General features: G+C 41.5%; 1 protein-coding gene across 8 annotated transcripts in view; it reads left to right on the top strand.

Moving 5' to 3' along the window:
* rapgef2 (Rap guanine nucleotide exchange factor (GEF) 2) overlaps positions 1–21462 on the top strand; it is a 101165-nt gene that overhangs the window by 18836 nt on the left and 60867 nt on the right. For all 8 annotated transcript variants that reach the window (XM_035669022.1, XM_035669020.1, XM_035669016.1 and 5 more), the window contains exons 2-4: positions 7150–7220; positions 10463–10519; positions 17915–17998. In XM_035669022.1, coding sequence (XP_035524915.1) covers positions 7150–7220; positions 10463–10519; positions 17915–17998 — 212 coding nt within the window. The remainder of the gene's footprint in view (positions 1–7149; positions 7221–10462; positions 10520–17914; positions 17999–21462) is intronic.

Raw genomic sequence — 21462 nt, 5'->3', positions numbered from 1 at the left:
TGAATGAATAAATAAATAAATACATTTCCCAATTATGCAAGGCTTCATTTGTTTCAATTTATACGTCACAATTGGCTTAAAAATGAAAGCTTCCAGGCATTAATATCTCCTTTTAGCTAACCACTGAATAAGAAACGTCCAGTTTTTTTTTTCCAGTTCAAACAGAAAGTGTAGTTTGATTTCTTTAGTCAGTTATGTCACCGTAATGAGCTGTTTGTGCACACCGCATGCTCGTTGTTTGATTCCAACCTTGAAGCGGCCGCAGTGAAGTTCAGAGGGTGAAGATGGAGTTAAAAAGCTCACCCCGCAGTGACAAGTGAGCAATTGTTATAAAAGTAGGTCGTCCTGCCTCCCGAGTCGCGGGGGATTAATTTGTGCTTTTCACAGCTATTTTCTGAAACAGAACGACAACAAATCCTCCCCGCAGAAAGTGCCGTGATTAGAACGGCCGTTCCTTATTTGACTGCCGGGGATCAAGGTCGTAAGCATCTTAGACGGGGATGGTGTAATGAGCCCACTGGCAGAAAGATGCTTCTTGTTCTGTTAAAAGCAGGCTCCAGCAAACCCGAGCCACCACTAGTCCGTACTGCAGTTTGGATCTGATGTTTAATTGCATTATTTTCATTCTTTGGTAGCACATTTTCTGAAGTTTTGTGCACCATATGAGCCCATCCCTATTTTACTATCCTCATTTAGATACAGACCATGGAGCGGTTTTTCTTTCAGCTCAGAAGGATCCAAAACGTTACTGCTGATGGAAAGTGTTTTATGCTCTGCAGTGGATATATCTGAACCAACATGAGCTCAGGCCTGTTCCTCTGACCTCCACCGTGGACACAAGGAAGGATCACACTTTGCCAAATTCCACTGTTTGCCAGTGAGATGTTACTCAGTGTGAAAACTCATTCAGACAAGTTCTTTACAAGTTGCCTGGCAGTGCTGACAGAAGTGCATATGGCTCACAGCAGGCAGCCACCCTGGTTTCTCTCTTACGCTCTGCCCTTCTGTTCATCTCTCTGTTGGCTTGATAAGAATAGAGCTGGAATAGATAAGAATAGTAGATATGGTAGACAGACTCTCTGGGTTTAAGTGTATGGGGAGAAATAAGATGGGCATTTTTCACTTCTGTTAGATGTTTTATAGACTAAACAATTAAAAAAGGATTAATAGATTAGTAGCGCTTGCTTCATTTGCACTAAAAATAGTCATTTTTTATTTATACCACAATGTGTCAGAGAGAAATAGGAGGAATAGGAGGAGGAGTATGGTGAAAGAAAAAGTCTGAGGCTAAAGTCAGGGAAGGGTGAGGAAGAACACATAAACTCTTTGAACCTGAAGATGGTTCCAAAACAAGGGTCACATTCGTTATGTGTTAACGTGTTTGGATTCAAGGATGATGGCAGTCTGAAGCACATACTTTACAAGCAATGTTTTGCATTCCATGGAAACCCCACAAGTATACTCCAGCACCTGAAACGTCACCACTAAATGTATTATGAAGATATCGAGGCTAAAAGTACCAGAAGATTCCCTCTGCCTGGCCACAAAGAAATATAAAACATCACCAAAAAGACAAAGCATAGGCACAAAGGCAAACGAGAAAGAAGAATTTATATAAAAAAAGTGTGTCTCTGTGGGAAGTTACTCTCTTCTTTCTCTCTTTTTAACTGTGCAGCATTAAGCCCTGTGCTTGTAAGAAACTGCATCAACCCTCCTTTGTTACTGCTACAGATAAAATCACCTCCACTGATGCATGCATGTTTTGCAGCTCAGCCAGAAAGTAACAAACATGTCATTGGGATCACCTGACAGAAGGGTTTCCTCGACAGTAGTTATATAAGCGCGAGGCTTGCATGCAGACGGCCGGAGATGCTAATGTCGTCAACAAAGGAGACACCGTCATTGATTTACTCTGCTGGCTGTCTCGGCGAGGGCAGCGCGTCTCTGTAACAGCCATCACGTGTCTGCTTTTATGGGTTTATAACACTTAATGGGTCATTCATAGACGATATAAAAATATAACCTCATCACCTGCCGTTGGCCACATCAGTCCCTAGACACACATCACCAGATCAGCCGTTCAGGGTGAGTTACTGCTCTACAGACGCCGCTGATAGTCGTTTCTATCCGCAGTTCTCCGCTGCACTGTGGGACAGCAGATGCACTTTCAAACAAGATATGTTAACACCGTGCCAAATCGTTCAAACTGAAAAACACGAGCGTCTGATGATGCATCGGATATCGAGGTTGCTTAGGTAATCAGAAATGTCCTTCCCCGCTCTACCTGAGACTCTTTTGTGTGTCTCTCCCACAGCGTCCCATTGTTTTTGAAAGCTCGCAGCTCCTTTCTTTGATGTTTGTCTACAGTGGGTGAGAGATGTGTGCGGTGGTCTGCTATCTGCACTCAGCCAGAGCCAAATGAATAAGTGGATTGACCATTTGTGCCGCAGTGAAAGGGCCCCGACTCGAGGAAAGCCTCCTATCTGGCAAACACACTGTGGTGTTAGGAGATAAGAAAAGCAGAGGCCTTTTCTAACTATAGTTTAGGGTTCAATTCATCCAAACAAATACTGAAATGACAGTATATTGATTCATCATTTTGAATCATTTATCGAACAAAAGCTTACCATTCTCTTGCTACTTTTTAAATATATTACTGTCTGTTTTTGACTGTTAGTCGGACAAAACGAGTAAAGACATCAACTTGGGCTTTGGGAAAGTGTGACAAGCATTTTTCACTCTGCTGACATTCCATAGGATCAGTAAACGGATAAAATAATAAAAATGTTTGTTATTTACAGCCCTGTCTTTAATTTCTTTTATAATTTAGCATGTACTCTCCTTTCCTTGTCATGCAGCAAAACAAATGGCATTCTTTTGTATCATTTCAGGCCACTGACATCTTTTCAAGTGAAACTGTATATATTTTTTTTCTCACCATAACTTCGGGCTCTTGTGTTTTCTCGCAAGTCTCAATGAACACAATGCGGGAAAAACATCGCCACTTCCTCGACCTCCCTTTTGCCCACTGAATGCTTCGCCACTCAACAGGCTGGCATGGGGCCTGACATAATGGGAGGAAAGTGGAGGACATCTTGGTCACTGTGTGTGTGTGTGTGTGTGTGTTTTCGGGCCCCGAACAGGGAAGACAAGGCCTGCTATTGTTTAATTTGTATCCAGGAGAGGAAATGCCTCCACTCGTTTGGCTGCATTTCACTGCTACCATCTGTTTGACAAACCGAGGTGTAAAGCGATGACATATTGTGTTGCATCAAGGAAATAACTGGGGAAGTTTACAAAGAGGTTGCGTCGCCAGTATGTAAGTGGTATGTGAGGAATGCCACGGGTAGTTCTGTACAAACAGCTTTGAGGTATCCAAGAGGTTTTTATCAAGAACAGCATCTCGGCATGTTTCCCCTCCAGTGGGGGCCACCTGTGTTCTTGGAAGGATTAGTTTGGAAAAGGAAGGAGCAGGGATTAGATGGTGTTACTGGTGTAGTCTGGGGGTTTGAGCTACCCCCCAAAAAGCTCAAAAACAGCCAGCAGTTTTTAAAAAACAAGCTGTTCAGCACACACAATGAGCAGAATTTTGGCTGGATGCGACCTTCATCAGCATGTCCCAGTTTCAGCTACCCTGCACTCATGGTCTCATCTCCTTCCTGTTTCTGTTAGACGTGAATGAACATGAAGCAGGCAGCGTCTAAGTGATGTTGAAAGCGTAGATCAAACACCCTCTTCTTTTGATCTCCGTGAAAGCATAAAAATCAGCTGTTAGAATAATTAGTCCATGCAAGGTCTTTTTATTTTTATGAATGTTAAATTATTTGAATTAAAGCAAATTAATCACAGGGAGGGGCGGGGGGGCGGGGACCTCATTGAAATTGCGGATAGGATTTGATGATTCTGTCCATGTCCTGAAACTGTCCTGTATCCTCTGCCTGTGCACTTAGTGGTGATTGTGTTTGGCTCCCACTAAAAGGAGACCAGACGGAGAAAAAAGAAAGAAAACGGAGGGGAAAATGCAGGGCCCAGGGAGTGGAAAAGAGGGGGTCCTTTACATTCTTTCCATACAGTCAATCTCAAATATTTGAGACTGAAGCCACAATTGATGGTTTTGCATATTTCTCCCTGTGAGGCTGCTTTTGAGCGGCACTGTTGTATTCACGGTGATGTCACTGGAAGGGAAAAAAGACACCTGCAACACTGCCACCTAGTGGTGACCTTCTGGTTGGATTTATTGGACACTGTGTCTAAGAAGGAAATGTCTTCCTTCCAGTCAACACAGTGTTTTAATGACACTTTCTGCTTCGTCATATTTGGTTTAATCTCATTTGTGACTATCAGAAATATTATATTATATTTGGAAAACTTCACTAGGGAGTGACAGAATATACGCAGGAAGAGAGAAAAGGGGGTGAGGACCTTTGTGGCTAGAGTTACATTAGTGGTGGTGTTGCATTGACATGGTTTGCTTTGGTAGAAAATCCTTTCTATGGATGAGACCTGATTCTTTCTTTCTCTCTTCTTCACTCCATGGAGACACTAGTAATCACATTTTATGCTTGTAGACTTTATTTGTGTATTCTTTGGGTTATTAAAGTTAAACATTAAGTTTTAGGGTTTAAAAGTCCTTAAGTGAGATTTACTGCAGCCAGCACTGTATTCAGAATACGTTTACAGTGTTCAGAGTTAACACTGGAACTGCAATAGTTTAAGATCCATCTGAGGAAGGAATACCCTCACTGGTTACTTTTTAGCATCCAGAAACTCACATTTGATCAGTCTGAACTATGGAGTCTTTGGCACTTTTGTTTGACTTGATCAGTGAATTTCTGCCCTACCCCTGCACAGTCATATACTACAAATGCATACTACGTATTATAGACCTGATTAGCATTCGCAGTTTGGCAGATGTTTGTATTATTAGTTGTCTTTGTGCTGTGGCACTTCCTCTTGCTCAATATCCAAAATGTACCCTGTACATTACTTCCAGGCTGTAGTTCCTCAGTTGCTCAGTAGGTGGCAGTATGTGTCTGAACATTGCCTCTGTGGAACCATTGCTGTTGTTCCACTGACCACAGACACTTTGAACAGAAGGATTTGGTTAGTGAGGATATCATTGTGTGATGTAACAGGGCCAGGCACCCCCGAGGACCATAGAGTGTCTCTCCGGGGCCACTCCGTAAAGCACCAACCCACATTTAAGAGAGACTGCCACCAACACCTAGTCATGGAGTTTCATAACACTTTGGATGTGAATTCATAGTTTGTACTAATGTGTCACATATTTGTTGACTATGAGATCTACATGGACATTTCTAACAGGTGGTGAGAACAGATTGTGTCGTGGAAGTGTGGTGTTTTTTCACTTTGTTGTTTGTAATGAGAACTTCTGAATTTACCTTTGAATTCCACTTTAATACAGAGGAAATAGAGTGTTTTCTTTGTGTGTTGCTCATTTGCGAGCTGTTCCTCTGAACGTTGTTTACTATGCTAATCTTGAGGTCACTGAGTTCCATGCATCCTATATAGGGCCTGATTTGTCTAAGGACATGACTCATAATCACTTGTGTCAGACTTGGACTCACCCACTTTTAAGTGACAGTTATTATATCGTGGTGGCTGTTTGTTGTGGTGTGTGGAGGCGGCAGTAGCTCAGTCTGTAGGGAACCGGAGGGTCGCCGGTTCAAGTCCTGTGCTGCCGAGGTGCTCTTGAGCACGCCACCTAACCCTTGTTAGTGTTTAACTTTTTATGAAACAGTCTCAATTTAATACCGATGCCTCTACGTGATGTACATAATCAAACGAGACCATCGGCAAGAAGATTGGCTATTCCTGTATGGTTAATCTTAATGCCTACCACAGAGACAGTGGAAACACTACCGCTGTTGTCCACAGGGGCCGCCAGAATCAACACTAAATGAAAGTTCCTTGTTGCTGCTTTAGAATGGCTTATATTAACCAAAGAGAGGCTACCAACACTGGTGTGATTCTAGCACTTTCTCTTCTGCACACAGCGGGACACCAAAACCGGCACAGAGTGTTATTTAGCTTTTGTGGTCAACATTTCATAAAATCTTCAATAAGCTTATGATTGCATCTCTCAGAAATCTAGCCTAGAGACAGGGGTGGCCGTTGTGTGTGGGTTCACATGTGTATACTTGTGAGTGTGTGTGTGTCTGGCGGGGGTTTTAACAGAGTCTCTGTTGTGCCCCCGCTCCGCTGTCACCACATCTACCTCCAGTTGCCGCCGACAAAGGCATCCCAGTAGCTGCAACCAGCACGGCAACACACACACACACGGAGTCAGTGCCCCAGTGTGTGCCATGAGACAGTGGAGTAGCTGTGCTGGCTGCCAGCTCTCAGAGAGGGCCACTTTGTTTCACCTCTGACTTGGATTCACGCCAAACAATCCGAGAGTCGCTCACTGGGTCACTTGATGAAGTCATTGAATGGGGAGTTTATAGTTGTGCAGTGTACTTCCTTTATTGCTTTCTATTCCAATGCTTACTCGCACTAATCAATGTCACTGTCCTTGTAAAACGTCTTCTGTTGAATGAGTGGCTGTTTTGTCCACTGCAGAATGAATGTTCAGTGTGACTATATAATCATTACTTGATGTTTGGGTGTGTTTTTGTTGACACCTTTCGCTCATTGGGATTGTGTAGAGTGTTGAAACAGTTAGGCAATTAAGCAGATAGTTGATTGACTGAAAATGGATCGACAATTCTGATAATAGATTCATCTTCAAATCGTGTTTTAAGGAAAAACAACCTGACGTTCATTGGTTTCAGCCTCATCAAGTTGAGTATTTGCTGCTACAGTGGGTTTATCAGAGGCTCTTCACTGAAAACAGCTGCCTGCGGCGGCTGGAAAGATTTTGATGAGTGTGAGTGTGTTTGATGAGTGGTTACAGTGAATCAAAACAGTTCCACTAACAGTTGTGGGCCGTAAAACCAAAACGAGCTGAAAATTGCTTTAAAGCTCCGGAGAATTGAGGGAAACTTGAAATTCTGTGATCATTTTCTGTGTCGTTTTTCACGCCGTCATTTCATACATTGTTCATATACCAAAATGCTAGATTGTAGCAGCTTTGAAGCCCTAGCTATAGGCGTTTGTATCTAACAACACTCTTCCTGTCTTCCTCAGGACCTGGAGATTGTCTACTCTTATCTCCACGGGATGGAGGCCTTGTCCAACCTGCGAGAGCACCAGCTAAGGTCAGTGTCTGCACACATGCCTGCTGCTTAATGAACAGAACTCGGAGCTTGATATTCCAATCACATGGATTTCAAATGCTAATTAAATCACAGTGACAACTCCTCAGTGTCTGATCCATAACGGTTGTATGAGGGGTGGAAAATTCACACCGAGCTGCCAGCCGAATGCTGGCGGAATTGGTCTCGTATTTTTTTTTTTTTTTAATACAGCAGCAATTCTGCCCTACAGCCACTCGCTAACTCGCCATCCACTCGTTGGCTGGAATTATTTTACTCTCTAAAAAGCAAATCTGCCTGCTACAAAGTGACTTAAATCTAGCCTTTATAATGACTGGCACACTTTAAAAAAAAATCCTGATTGGTCTAAAACACATTATTTTAAGCATGACTAATGTTTATGTCTTGTTGGGCATATTACTTTTCTAGATAACAAGGTGATAAAATCTGTGGGTTCTTAAAGGTGTGTACACATTAAAATGATATGAAATGTAACAGCACTTCTTCTGAAAGAGGGATTTCAACAATATCTTACTCCAAAATCCAAATCACTGTAGTAAGCAAATTTTTTTTATTTGCTTAAAAGTACTCGCACATTCAAAACTTCCATGCTCACATGAGTTGTTCACCGACAGGTGTGCCTTTCTTTCACACTGACCTCTGAATTCTCCAAAAGTTGTTGAAAGCAGGGTTTCTTTTCTAATTCTTTGATTTGGCATTCACAGAGAGGGTTTAGTTTCGTCAGGAATTTTTCAAAGGGCTCTATTGTTGTTTCGGGGAACTTGACGTGAAGAAATGAACACGTGCCCTCAGACCAAGTGCTGTTAAAGGGGAAGCACTCCGACTTTACCCATCACAGTCCGTTTACAGGTCTCGAGAAGTACTACTGTATACATAAAGAAAGTTGTATAACGCCTTTTGTGGCTCCAGAGGGAGCTGCTTGGAATCTGATAAAGTGACTCAAGGGATGTCACTTGAGGCAGCGTGAGTTGGATCTGAAGACTACAAGTTTCAAAATGAAAAGATTAAAAAGATGTAAGCTTAGCAGAACTCTGCAGCCCGCTCCTCATCTCTGCTCGAGGCTGGAGGCTGTAGTAGCCCGGTTTTACCACTTTTTTTAAACTGTCCATCATGAGTCAGATAGTGTTATGTGTGTGCAATGCTACACTGGTGGAGTATGAAGCGGGTATTCTCATGACAACCTCAAACTTGCCAATCTAACCCGATGAGAACACACTGCTCTGTTCTCCGTACATGACTTCGCCTCCTGCTCTCCTGTCACCACGTTAGCCTTCCAGTCTTTTCTGTCTGCCACAGACTTTTCCAAACACTGCATGTCAGAAGTCTGTTCCCAGCATGCCTTGTGTGCATACATGTGGATTATACTGGCGGCGGAACAATGTAGCAGTACATGACCCATGAGCTGGAACATTCCACTGTGTGACCCCTCAGAGGCCTCCCACCCCACAGTAACCCCTCTCCCTCCTCCCTGTTTGGATCCTGAGGAATGTCCCCGTGGTCCCACAGACCAAACCACCGCTCCTGCCAACTTTGGTTTCCCTAACTTAAAAAAAATAAAAAAACTCCCAGCCGGCCAGACATCCCACTAACTATGGGATTATGTTATAGTTCTTTTCATTTCATCTGGGAGGAATGTGTTGTTTTCCTTCTGTAGTTCTTTTTCACAGCGGCTTGTTTTTTTACAGCCGGGATTGTTTTTCGGTCGTTGTGCAATGGAGGCTGCAACACGGCGGCCGCCCCCAGCTATTTTTGAAGCCTTTCGTGTTTTAATCAGCTACTGTTTACTATAGTTGCCTGTCTGTAATGTTGACGCGCACTTGTCTTCTCTGGAGGCGTCTTGGGGAAAGCCTGATATGGAAGACTTTTTTTTCTCACACTAAAAAAAAACAACAACAGATTTGATTCCAAAATCGTATATCTGTGATTTGAGAAATATGAGCCATTATTTAGCCTTACAAAATGACTTTAAGTTCTTGGTTGAATAATGACAGCACTTTCATTCATCAATTTTTTAAATACTTCACGTTTAACAAATAATAAATCCAGACAACAGGAGCAGTGGGAGTACAAAGTGAGTCTGTGCCTATTAATTGAGGTTGTGAAATTACTACAGTGCAGTAAGGTCAATCAATTGTCTAAACCCGCGCTCTGAAAATATTCATCTGACCTGGAATAATTACACTTGTTTTGGGAGCCGAGGCATAAACAGTCTTGTGGCTCTATGCTTAATTGTTCAAATCCCAAAGCGAACTTTAAAAAATCTCTCATTGTATTGTGAGTAGTTTACCATCCTTTCATAAGTGCTGTCATCAACCGCAAATGCCAAACAATGAAGGTGACGTTGAATTTATAAAAGAAATGTTTGGCAACAGTACCATAAAATATTACAATTCAAATACAGTGAAACAAATGGGAAAAATTATACAAATGTCGAAAATAAAAACTAGGTGACAATGTATAATGCAGTGGAAGATCTAATACTTCTAGCTAGAACATAAATTAAGATCATTTTTTTGGTCAGGAAAATCAGTTGACCTTCCGCTCCAATAGACCAGAATACAATACAATAATACAGTCACTCCGACTCTCTGGGTCTGCTGTTCAAGGATCAAGAAATTATTTATGCCGACATTGCCCATGTGAAGTCACTATTCTCCTCCTCAACCTAAGGTACAACCTTCATCTGTACTTCCAAACTTTTTATATATGCACCCCATGGTCAGTAATGTATACGTGCCTGCAATGTAAATGGTGTGCTTCATTGTAGGCTCTTTTATTCACAAAATAAACCTTCAAAAAGCCTAAACTTAAAGTTTGATATGCCAATCCATTTATTTCCCAAAGTACAGCAAGGCATACCTCTCAACCACCATCTTTTACCGACCCACCAGCACATACAGTACTCCCAATTTCAATTATCAGCTACACATTCACTGCCTGTCACTAGTCACTAATCACTAGTTGTGTATTTGCCAAAAATAAATGACAATATTTGATCTTAAAAAAAAAGTCACAAACCACAAGTAGATGATATATGATTATGTTGTAGTATGAAGGGATGACATTTTGTTCTCAAAGGATTTAGGAGTTGAAGCTACACCCGTATTAAAGCGATATTCCCATTTATTTCTGTTTTATAACATTGCTCACCAACCAAAGTTGATGCTTCCTCCTATTGTTTTCTGACTGCCACTCTCCTCTCCCTCTCTTCTCTGTCCCCGCAGGATAATGTGTGAGACGGTGCGTTACGAGAGACATGAGGCCAATGAAGTGCTATACTAGTAAGTACCACAATGCCTGGAACTGCATGGGTGTGGACGCCAGCATGGCAATGGATATTGATGATATATATCTATATAAATAATATATAAATCTCCAGCTGGGACAACCAATGTGACAATATTTCAATTCTGTGCCATCAAAACACACTCTGGCCTGAGTTGTTATTCCGAGTTATTGATGAACTGAGGCACGCCGGGGCCACACAACGGAGCGACCCGGGTGACTTAAATGAAAACAAATGTCCATAAAGCACAGAAGCTGTCAGACGATGCCTTTTATGAAGGTGTGGGTGTACAGCATTGCTGAAGACAAAGAACCTAGAAAGATTTCCAGTCCAATTTCAGCTTGATTCAATAAGTCAGCGTGTACTGAATCGACAGAGAAAAACTGAAGCTATAATAGCTCCTAAAAGCATTTCCTCCAAGGGGGAGAGAGCTAGCTAGTCACTAGTGGTAATGCTTATATGCTTCCTCCTTTAGCTGGGTGTAGTGGAGGGTTAATATGATCATAAAACTGTATTGACAGCTTCTGAGTGTGTTTGGACCCATTTTGATACGCTGCCACAGCTGTGGTGAGTGGAGAGAGAGCGCACAATGTTTGACTGCCGTCACATGTCGACGCCTTCCGAACACCCATGGTGAGAATTAAGACAGTTTATTAACTCTATCAACCTCTCGAGGGGCTAGAGAAGGGCGCATTGTCCCTTCTCTGTATCCTCATCCCCTGTGTAGGTTTGTGTGTGTGTGTGTGAATGTTGGGGGATGATGAGGAAGAGTCAACACCCCATTAGAAGCCCACTCAGCAGCGTGGGAGCTGATTAAACAATAGGAATGCAGATTGTGCGGTGGTCGCATAAAAGACTCCAGTTTCAGCAAGATTCCCTCAGGTCCTCCGTACCAGTAACTATACACACACACACACACACACACACACACAACCTAGCCTATAGCTAAGAATCTCACTTTGCATTTTTAGTAGTTTTGTTCATAACAGGCATTCTTCCTTGTTGTGGTCAAATTCCTGTCCAAAATGTAAATCTGCAGAACAAGGAATAATACACAGCTGGCTGAATCTTAAAAGAAGGCACCTTTTTTCTCTCAGTTTTGGTATCTGTCCACAGTAAGCCATGTTTATCATGGGGTAAAATAGAGCTTTTCTAAAACACTCTCTAGAGTGGATGGATTTGAAAAGGAAAAAATAGAGCTTTTGGAAAACTATCATCTGCCCAGGCACAGTCATGCAGTGTGTGATTGCAAAGTCAAGAGGCCAACTTTCTGTCACCTCTGACCTACTCTATAATCACTCATTTCTAATGTCATTACAGCCGATCTCACAATTTCAGATATAGACAGCTTAGTGTGGATGTAGTCTAAAACCCCACTGAGACCTGCATCGGCTGACACTCATCCCGACTTAGGTTGTGGATGCTGGTTGACTTTGGCATGAATGTGTTCATCGACATGGTTGGAAAATAGTTTAATGATTAGGGATGCACAGATTGGGAAATTCTGGACCAATATCCATGTTAGAAACCAGTTTGACCGATAGCCAATATACCGATGATTTACTCACCCTTTTGTGCCAGGGAAACAAAGAAAGCTACAGATGAACATTGACCACTGACATTGGTGAATGTCGATAGGACGATGTCCGTCAACAAGGCCAATATCGGCTGTCGATGTTTCGGCCGATATATCAGTGCATCCTTATAAATGATATTGGCGCGTAAACATCATTTAATGTACTTCCTACTAATGTAGCATGCAAATGAGAGAGGTAGCGTGGGTTTAGGAACAGAATGAGATAAGTGGAACTGAAATGTGAATTTGATTTGGTAATTGGGAATGAGATTTTGTGTGATTCTCTGGTTTGTCAGTGAAGTCTATTGATCTGCAGCTGCAGACTGGAGTCTCTGCTAACAGTTACAACCACAGATCAACCTGTGACAGCTGTCTCACATGAATGGAACCAGCTCGGGTTGAGCATGTGTTCAGTATCGTATGTGTGCTTCCTATGTAAAAAGGGGTATAAGAATAGAGAGAGAGAAAGCGGTTGCCACACCTAACTGTGTGTACTGATAAATATACTGTAATTTAGTCTAAAACATCAAAACTCAGTAGGTTAGTGTCTTTTTGGTTCATTTAATTTGTGTCTAGGCATAGTTGTCTTTCTATAAACATTTGTTTGCATGTGTTTCTGTACAAGTGCTTGCGTGCCTGTGAAAGTCTTTTCAGGGCTCTCACTGATAAGAGCTGGGTGTTTAACACCAGCAGATCAGATAGACTTCTCCTTCTGCAAGATTCTAATCAACCTTCTCTTGTGAAAATACAGGCTTTTAACAGCCCGTCTTAATTTCCTGGTCTGTTTATAACAACAGCAATAATCTGCTGGGGAGCGAGGGCTCTAAAAGTCAGTGGGGGAATTTAATTGTGATGGTATCTTTTATTAAGTTGTAAAAAAATGTATGGCCTGTGCATTGACACATACTGTATCTCAGATGGTTGGAAAGAGTTCATTTTCTTAAAGGAAAAAGCCACCTTCAAATGTAAGATGCTTTTAGAAAAACTACGATGGCTTTTGATCAAAGGAAATTCAGTATAAATGTCAGGCTTCGGATTAAGTATCCATAAATGGCAGTGGGATTAGGACTTTCTATCTTTAATTTAACATTTGAATGTACATTTACATGGAAGATACCATAGATATTACTGCCAGTTTCACTGTCATCTTTCTTCTGGAGATTCCTCGTGTGATTTAAGTGAAGCAGCACCCAGAAGAACATTTGACATAAAACTAAATCCTGGCTACATATTTATTTTTCTACAAACACTCATAATGTTTGATAAAACCACATAGAGTCGCACAAATGACCTAGTTAATGACCCGCACATTCTCAATCTCACTCTGACTGTCCCTAACAGTTGGCAGTCCTGGAGTAATGATAGGAGGATAAGGGTAATAGTTATAAAAGTGCTCATTTTTCCTGCCTGGGCCTCTAGATTGCTAGAGTGCTAACACTACATGCACACACACGCACACACACACACACACACACACAGTCACAGTATCTCATGAAAACAGCCCATACTGTGAGAGCCTCTCAGGATTTACCATCCAGAGATTATAGTGCTAAAGCCCTCCTGAGATGGAGGCTGACCTGGCACATTTTACGGTGGCTGGTGAAGAGGGTTAGTAGCTTCTGGTTGGCCTTTGACCTCTTCCATGTCAGCTCTTTCAATGTAACCCTTGACCTTTGACTCAAACTCAGTGCTTTTAATTCTGCAGTGCAATTGTGTTTTGCTTTTGTTTTGTGAGAACTACGGGCATTCGATAGTGAAACTATTACCGTGTCAAACTGTTGCCAGGAGAGATAAACAAAAACATTTATCTTACAACCATCACTGCAACAAATAGGTGTGGCAATACATGTTGTTTGAACAAACCAGTTGCCCTTCACTTTACTCTGTGGTTATTACAATATTTGTTTTAGTAATAGAAAAGTAGCATTGGTTAAAACGAATGACAATGCTAAAGAAGCTCGCAGACTGTGATATTTTAACTGTCTGGCTGAGGTTCAGAGTGAGCGACGCTCCCGTGCAGCTGTCGGAAAGTTGCCCCCCTCATTCAGCTCCTATTCCTTGCGACACTGCTGGCCACCAGTCACAGGAGGGTAGATGAGGAAACTCAGTGGGGAATGGAAATTCAAAAACTCATCACATCCCAATGACCAGTCAGCATATATAATTATACATTCCAGTATGTGCAGTATGGGCAGTTCTGACAGGGAGACATTAGTCATTTGACAAGTATCTGCAATGGCGGCATATTCAATTTGGTAAAAATGACAGAAAAACACAGTATGTGCAGCGATGTGGTCTGGAGCATACAACCATCGTTGGAGCTTTTTATTAAGGTGCAGCAGAAAGCAGAGAGATCTCGTCACCTCCAGAGCATGTCCTAATTGATATTAAGTTTAAGACAGCTTCCAAGCACAGTATGTTGGTGTGGTAAAACAATCTGCTGGTCAGACATCTTTCATTGTATTTCAATCTTGAACATGAACCAGCCCCCTCCCACTCCCTCTCTTGATCATTTGTTAGCTTTAGATTTTTTTGGGGAAAAAACAACAACAATTTGCTTTTAGGACAATTGGATGATTGCTAAATTGGTATGAATGCATTATTTCACAATGTCACCACGCTATTGTGCCACTGGGAGTCTCTTGAGACTCCCATGATGAAAACATCACAACAATAACAACTTAAAATGGTCATATATTTAGTTGCTTCTTGATACTGGCACACTGAAAGGGCTCGTCAAACACACCTCTTTTGTGTTGAAACTGCTGTTACCCGACCATCCTGTCAGTCCTGAACCCGGTCCAGGCCCCGAGGCAAATGATCATATCCTGTTAAAAGTAGAAATGTAAACGTTTTAATTAAATTTCTGAGCATAACTAACACCTTTGTGAAAGCTAAATGCGTTGGCAGGCAAATGGGTTTTTCCAACAGGGTCACTTCTTTCTTGAATAAAACTCTTGATTTCGTCCATGTAGACCCAAGTCTCAATGCCATAATCACCCTTCCCGCGTCATTGTACCCCCTTCCAGCACCTCCGTGGCACTTGTATATCCTGATCCCCGCGGATCAAGGCTTCCTGGGGGGTTTCAGTGGATGATGTTTAGCGTTTGACGATCGCTTCCAGTACGCGTGACCCAGTTCAGTCAAGCTGTCGCGGCGCATAAGAGTCTCCTATCTCCTACTTTTTTGGTGTTGTATCTTCTCTTCCTCCTCCTCCTTCTCGTCCTCATCTTCCTCAGCCTATATGAGCCTCTCCCCTCGCTCGATGCATCTGCATGCCAGCAATTAATAATTGAGCATTTAATTCGTGTCATCTCTGAATGCAAGGAAGAACCATAAAAGGATGGCACGAGCCTGGAGGGAGGCGGGTGGAGATCAGTAGAAGGAAAAGGAGAATGGATGCTGTTGGAGGGAGCGAGGGAGATTTTGCACTGTGTCAGTAGGGTGTGCTGTCTACAGCCTCATTAGTTCTGCAAGGAAAGTGTGGAGAGGAGGAGGAGGAACGGAGGGTGAGACTTTGTTCTCAGTGATTAGAGAGAAAAAACTCGGTCAGCACAGCGATGCAGGGTGTGAATATGTGTGTCTGTGGGGGTGGGTGTACAGAAAGAGCACCCATCCTTTACCTTTCTGTAAGCAAAAACCAGTCCCACTCTAGATTTCTAGTCATTGATTTAGTTTTTCTTTCGCCGCTGGTTTCAATTAAAAAGTCTCACCCAGACCAGGTGAAAATGTTGAGCGATAATCACACAAGATGCTGCTTATTAACACCAAAGCACCTTGGAGTACAAGGTTTGGTTTCTGCTTGATGAGCAGAAGTTCTTTTTCTGTGATGAGGTGGCGTTTCAAAGTGCAGACTGGTTAACAGACAGATGGAAGCTTCACACGGAGAAACATCCATTTGAACTTCCAGTGCAGTGCATTCATAGCAAAGATAATTACAGGTTTTTGCACCTGCAGTTGAAGCTTAACAGTAATAGCTGAACTCATACAGACTGATAATAAAGTAGAAAATGTTTTATTTCTAGACTTTTACAATCATGTTATTACTGTTCCTCTAAGGTTTTAAAGATTCAGTTCCATAATTCAGTTCATAACCATATATTCAGGTGATTATAGATTAATAAAACCACAGTTATGCATATTAACCTTTCTATCAGTCATAACATGTAGTAGAATTATCACAATTTTTGCAGTAATAATGCAGGGTTGGTTCTTAAGAATCATCAGAGCAAAATGAAAGCAGTGTTTGTTCACTGACATGCCTATTTTCGTCCACCACTGCCGAAACTTCAGTTTTGATGTCAAATTCCCAGCACAGGAGAACGATGGTATCAGTGTTACGTGTCATGAGAATACTTCCTTCAGTGGATTTCTACTTCCTCTTTACTGTCAGAAGACTGTGAGGTTAATGAAGGACTGTCAACCAAGGATTTTTATTTATTTTTTAACCAGAATTAATCTCAAATGAACTAAATAAATAAAATTTCAAAAGCATACACTACTGATTTTTTTCAAGAATCCAGGTAAAGATGAGACTCAACAGTAGCGCTGTCGGCTTCTCTCTGATATTTGAACTGACCTTGCACAAAGACTGCATATGTTATGTTTGTCCTTTGATCCCTTTGGTCGGTCGCATGTGGATAAAAGCAAGCATTAACTCTCTTATCCATCTCCATAGCAGTTATTTACATTCTCCGTACATTAGCATACACGGCCCCTTTTGACAATCCTACATGTACTGAGCGTAGAAGATTCAGTGTATCTCAGCCTCATGAGATTATCTCTTTGCAATCCCTCTGGTAGCCACGAAAATCCTCACATAAACAGCAAAAGTGATGCAAAAAAGTCCTTTAAAAATTATTAGCATCCTTTATTAACACGGGTAGACTGAATTAATTTCATATTTAGTGAGCTGTTTATCTGAGGGCAGACTCTCCTCAGTAGAATCTTTGATGTCCCTTAATGAGGCATCTGGTTCGCTGGTAATGACACATAACAGGTAAAACCTGAAAGTGTCTATAATTTAAATTAAATGGCCAAAAGTGCTGCACAAGTGTGGTGGAAGTGTGTATATGTGTGTCTATCTGTGTGTGTGTGTTTGTTCACCAGTCATGTTGTAAGAACTTGACAGCCAGCTGCATCATCCAGGGGTCAGTCTGAGTTTACTTCGTCTGCAATGCCCGGTTTCCTTGTCTGTGTGTTTCAGCAGGGCCATGGATGTGGGAGGATAAGACATGATTCCTCAGTTCATTCATAGTTCTTTCTCTCTAACACTCCACTCTCTCTATCTCGTGTTTTCTCCTTTTTACTCTCTTTTATTTTAAAAACAGTGATCTATATTTGGCACAGTGAGCAGTCTCACATTGCTGATGCATTAGATGGCAGCACCATTCAGATCAGGCAAATGACAAAGAAAACACATCAATGAGTCAGGAGCCAACAATTGATCTTCTTTGTTATTAAATCCATTGATGATTTACCAGATGAATTGATCAATCGTTTGGTCCAGAAAATATCAAACAATAGTGAATATCCCAGTCCCCAAGTTGATGCCCATTTTATTTCTAGTTTTGTCTGACTGACGAACCAAAACCTAATTCCAAGAAAATAATACCTGAAGGTGATCATTTAGTAATGTTAAAATACATTTAAAAAACAGTATTGGACTTTCGTTACATTTATTTTGAAATGTTATATACTTTTAATAGAGTGGTTTTTGCTTTAAAATAGCAGAATTGTCTCATTTGTATTTGAATGTCAAATGTAATTTTGCATGTATAATTTGTGCTAACTGCCTCTCTTTCTGTCTTGCAGTCCTGATGACATTGGAAGCTGCTGGTACATCCTGTTGTCTGGCTCTGTTTTCATCAAGGAATCCATGTTTCTGCCCAGAAGCAGGTAAGATCGTCAGCCATTTTGGTTCATGCCGCCGTTTGAATGCTTAATCTTGGCACTAATATGTGAGCAGCTTCCTCACTTCAAAACCTATTTAGAACGGTCACAAAGGGAGATAAAAATCTAACCCTGGACTGTCAAGAGAGAGCCAGTTTTAATTTATACAATCTCAAAGTTTGTTGCCCCTCTTATCAACTTGTTCTTATCCAGAGGAGTAAACAGGAGCGATTCCTTTAACAGTAATTGGCTTTTTAAACATTGTTTGCAGAGTGTCCCATTAAGGTTACAAAGGACACTTCTGGGTGTTGTATGTCTCAGAAGGAACAGTTTAAACCTAATAATTGCTTTATCTGTCACAAAAATAGATTTTATTTATGTTGTCACTGAAGATAATCACTCAAAAGTGACCACTGCTGCCGACTCTGGGATTTTGCAGCAGTAGTTTCCAAAAAGTAACTCATTTACTTCTAACCATTGAACAAATTGTGATTGTGTTCACATGTCAACTAATTGGCAGGAAAGTGGTATGCATGATTTCAATTTGCACTTGCGCTGGTATAATCCAAACAAACCTGATATTCCAGTGCTTCATGTAAACAGTGTAGCAGTGTAGTTGCCAAGAGGGATGTTGGGCTGACACCTTGCATTTTATTGCAAGGCACCAGAGATATCATCAACATAACTTTCCTGCAATTCTAGAGAAACAAAGCATAGGCAGCAGTGTCTCTCTTCTGAGCGAAAGGAAGACAGCATAAAATGCACACTAATATTACAAAAAGACACATAAAAGTTTCATAAAATAAAAAAACAAGTAGTCTTCCTGTGCTTACTTTTTGTAACACCATAAACAGAATTACAAAATGCTCAAACAAAAAGACTGTAGCTCCAAAATGTAGAAATATTACCCGCTACACTTCACACTAGTTTAAAGTAACTTAGCTTCACATATATAGCTAAAACAGCCAAACTAAAGAAGCAAAGAAAATGCGTATAAGGAAAGGTCCATAATGAAAATGAAGATGAAGTAAAGCAAGGGGAACTGCAGCACGCCCAGTTGGTACAATATCTTTAACACTAAACTTCTTATTAAACCACAGAACATTTTCCTTTAAGCATATATGTTGAGAAACACATAAAACACCTCAACTGACCTCTACCCTTCAAAAGTTGTATCAGTTGTCTCAAAGGAAAAATTATTTGAAGTATATGAAGAAAGAAGAGTGGTAGAAAGCGGGGCTGTCACCAGAGCCCACCCCCATGATGGATAATAATTATCTACGACACCTTCAGCGGACTTAAGATTCATGTTCCCCTCTCCAGCTCTCAGCCATCAGCTCACAGCAGTGATCACCACCTCTTAAGCCAAGACTCAAATGTTAAAAAGCTGTGATTTCACAAGTGGATCTGTTACATGAACCATCTCTGTGGGCGTCTTGAAAACAATGATCTTTTCATCCATCAGGCTTGCATAACACACACCTACGACCACTCAGAGCTCCAGGCCGCCACTTTAGCCCATGGAGCAGAACTGTCCCAGCAGTGCTGTGGGGGTTGGCAGCGGTCATTCTCCGGATTCACATGAACGTGGGAGGCATTTAAAACGGAAGACCCGATCGGACATGTGCCATTAAGCTGCCCCCCTCTTAAATATAACCTTTTCAGTTTTGACAAGGTGAACGCGTGTGAATGGGATACTGGAGGGGGATTTGCAGGTATTGACAGATTAAAGTTAATGCCCGACTGCAGTCACAGGGGAAAAGAGGGCTCTGAAAATGTTTAGTAAGCATATGTTGCAAGGAAGCCTGTTTAGGGGTCCACTCTGCTGCATGAGAATGTATAAGGTTGGCTCACTTTGTTTCGAGTGATACCAACTGCACTGACTGTCTTGTTTCTGTCAGCTGCACTAAATTAATACATACCAGGCTTTGTGCCTTATATGCCCATTTCAAATCACAATTTAAAGGTGAAGAATCTATCTTGGGAACAGTTTTAAAGAGCAAAGCAACAGCTATAACTACACATTGTAAAACTGAAACAGAAACAACATGACCTCTGAATGTATGTGGTCATATTTATTGATCTGGCAAAGGCTTTTGACTCTGTGGACAATCGCATTTTGCTTCATAGGCTCAGAGATATTGAGAGAATGTCTGGCTTTGTTCAACAGCTACCTCTCTGATCGTGTACAAACTGTGAGAGCTTAGGATCTCATGTTGGACCCACTATCCCTGTCCATGGGTGTCCCAGGGTTCCATTCTAGGTCCAAACCTCTTTACAATATCTATAGATAATGGTGTTCAGGCTGCAGGCCATTCTCACATCCACGTATATGCTGACGACACCTTCTTGAACACACCCAGCCCCTCCCTGAACACTGCCCTGTCTTCCCTGCAACTCGGCTTCAGCAGCCCCCTTAATATCACCTCCTTGGATGGTTCAGAACTCTAGTTCGTCACCTCCTACAAATGAGTATCTGGCTCGACACTTCTCTATTTTCAAACACACACCAACACCCTGTTCTCCAAAGTCAAGGCAAAAATCAGTTTCCTCTGCCTCCGAATCTCTCTTCAGTAAACTGGACGTCATTTACCATACCACCATCCGCTCTGTCCCAGTGGTACCAGTTAATTTATAAAACTATCATATCACCCCACCATATCCCTGTTCTCTACTCAGCATTTCTAACTGTAACCACAATTTGCGTTCTAGCAAATTCATTACTCTGGACACCCTGCAAGTCACTACCTTTTTTTGCTGTCACTCTTTTTAGTCTGCCACTACCAGTGACTGAAACCAGTTGCAAAAGCTGCTAAAACGGCACATTCTTATTCCCTTATCCTCCTTCAATGACTCATGCAACACATGATTCGTTTCCGATCATTGCACCTTCTTTTAAATCTATTTCTCCGGGACACAGCACTTTGATCTCTGTTGTGTACATATGGTGCTGTTTAAACTTTGTTTAACTGTTTTACTTGTTGTATTGGATTGCCTCTTGCTGCTGCGGTTGTCATTGTAAATGAGAATTGGTTCTCAATTGACTTATCTGGTTAAATAAAGGTAAAATATATCAGTCAGTAGCCTATTTGACCTGCAATAATTCACTCAAACACAGAAGTTTGGAGACTGACAACCAATCATTTCATTTGTCATTTTTCTGGTATCGACAGTTTCTATGCAAGCAATCTCTTGCGATCATGTGAATATCAACTGTCCTCCCTCCGAAGCAAAGGCTGAGGTAATGGTATGTTATAGCGTGGGTGGTTGGCTGAACAAACTTCACATCCTGTACCAACATAGAGGTGTATGTCAACAACATACAGCTTGCAAATACAAAGGAGTGTAGTACTAACAGCAAAGTCATGTTAAAGAAGGGCTTGATGATATGACTTGATAAGTCTGCAGCATGATTAAAAAAAAACAACGCACATATTTACCAGTATAAAGATAACACTTATCAAAATCTG

Source organism: Morone saxatilis, unplaced genomic scaffold (assembly GCF_004916995.1).
Source record: "Morone saxatilis isolate NCDOM2014 unplaced genomic scaffold, NCSU_SB_2.0 Contig22, whole genome shotgun sequence".
NCBI lineage: Eukaryota > Metazoa > Chordata > Actinopteri > Moronidae > Morone > Morone saxatilis.
Note: the sequence above shows the minus strand (reverse complement) of the source record. Positions and strands in the feature narration are given on the sequence as shown.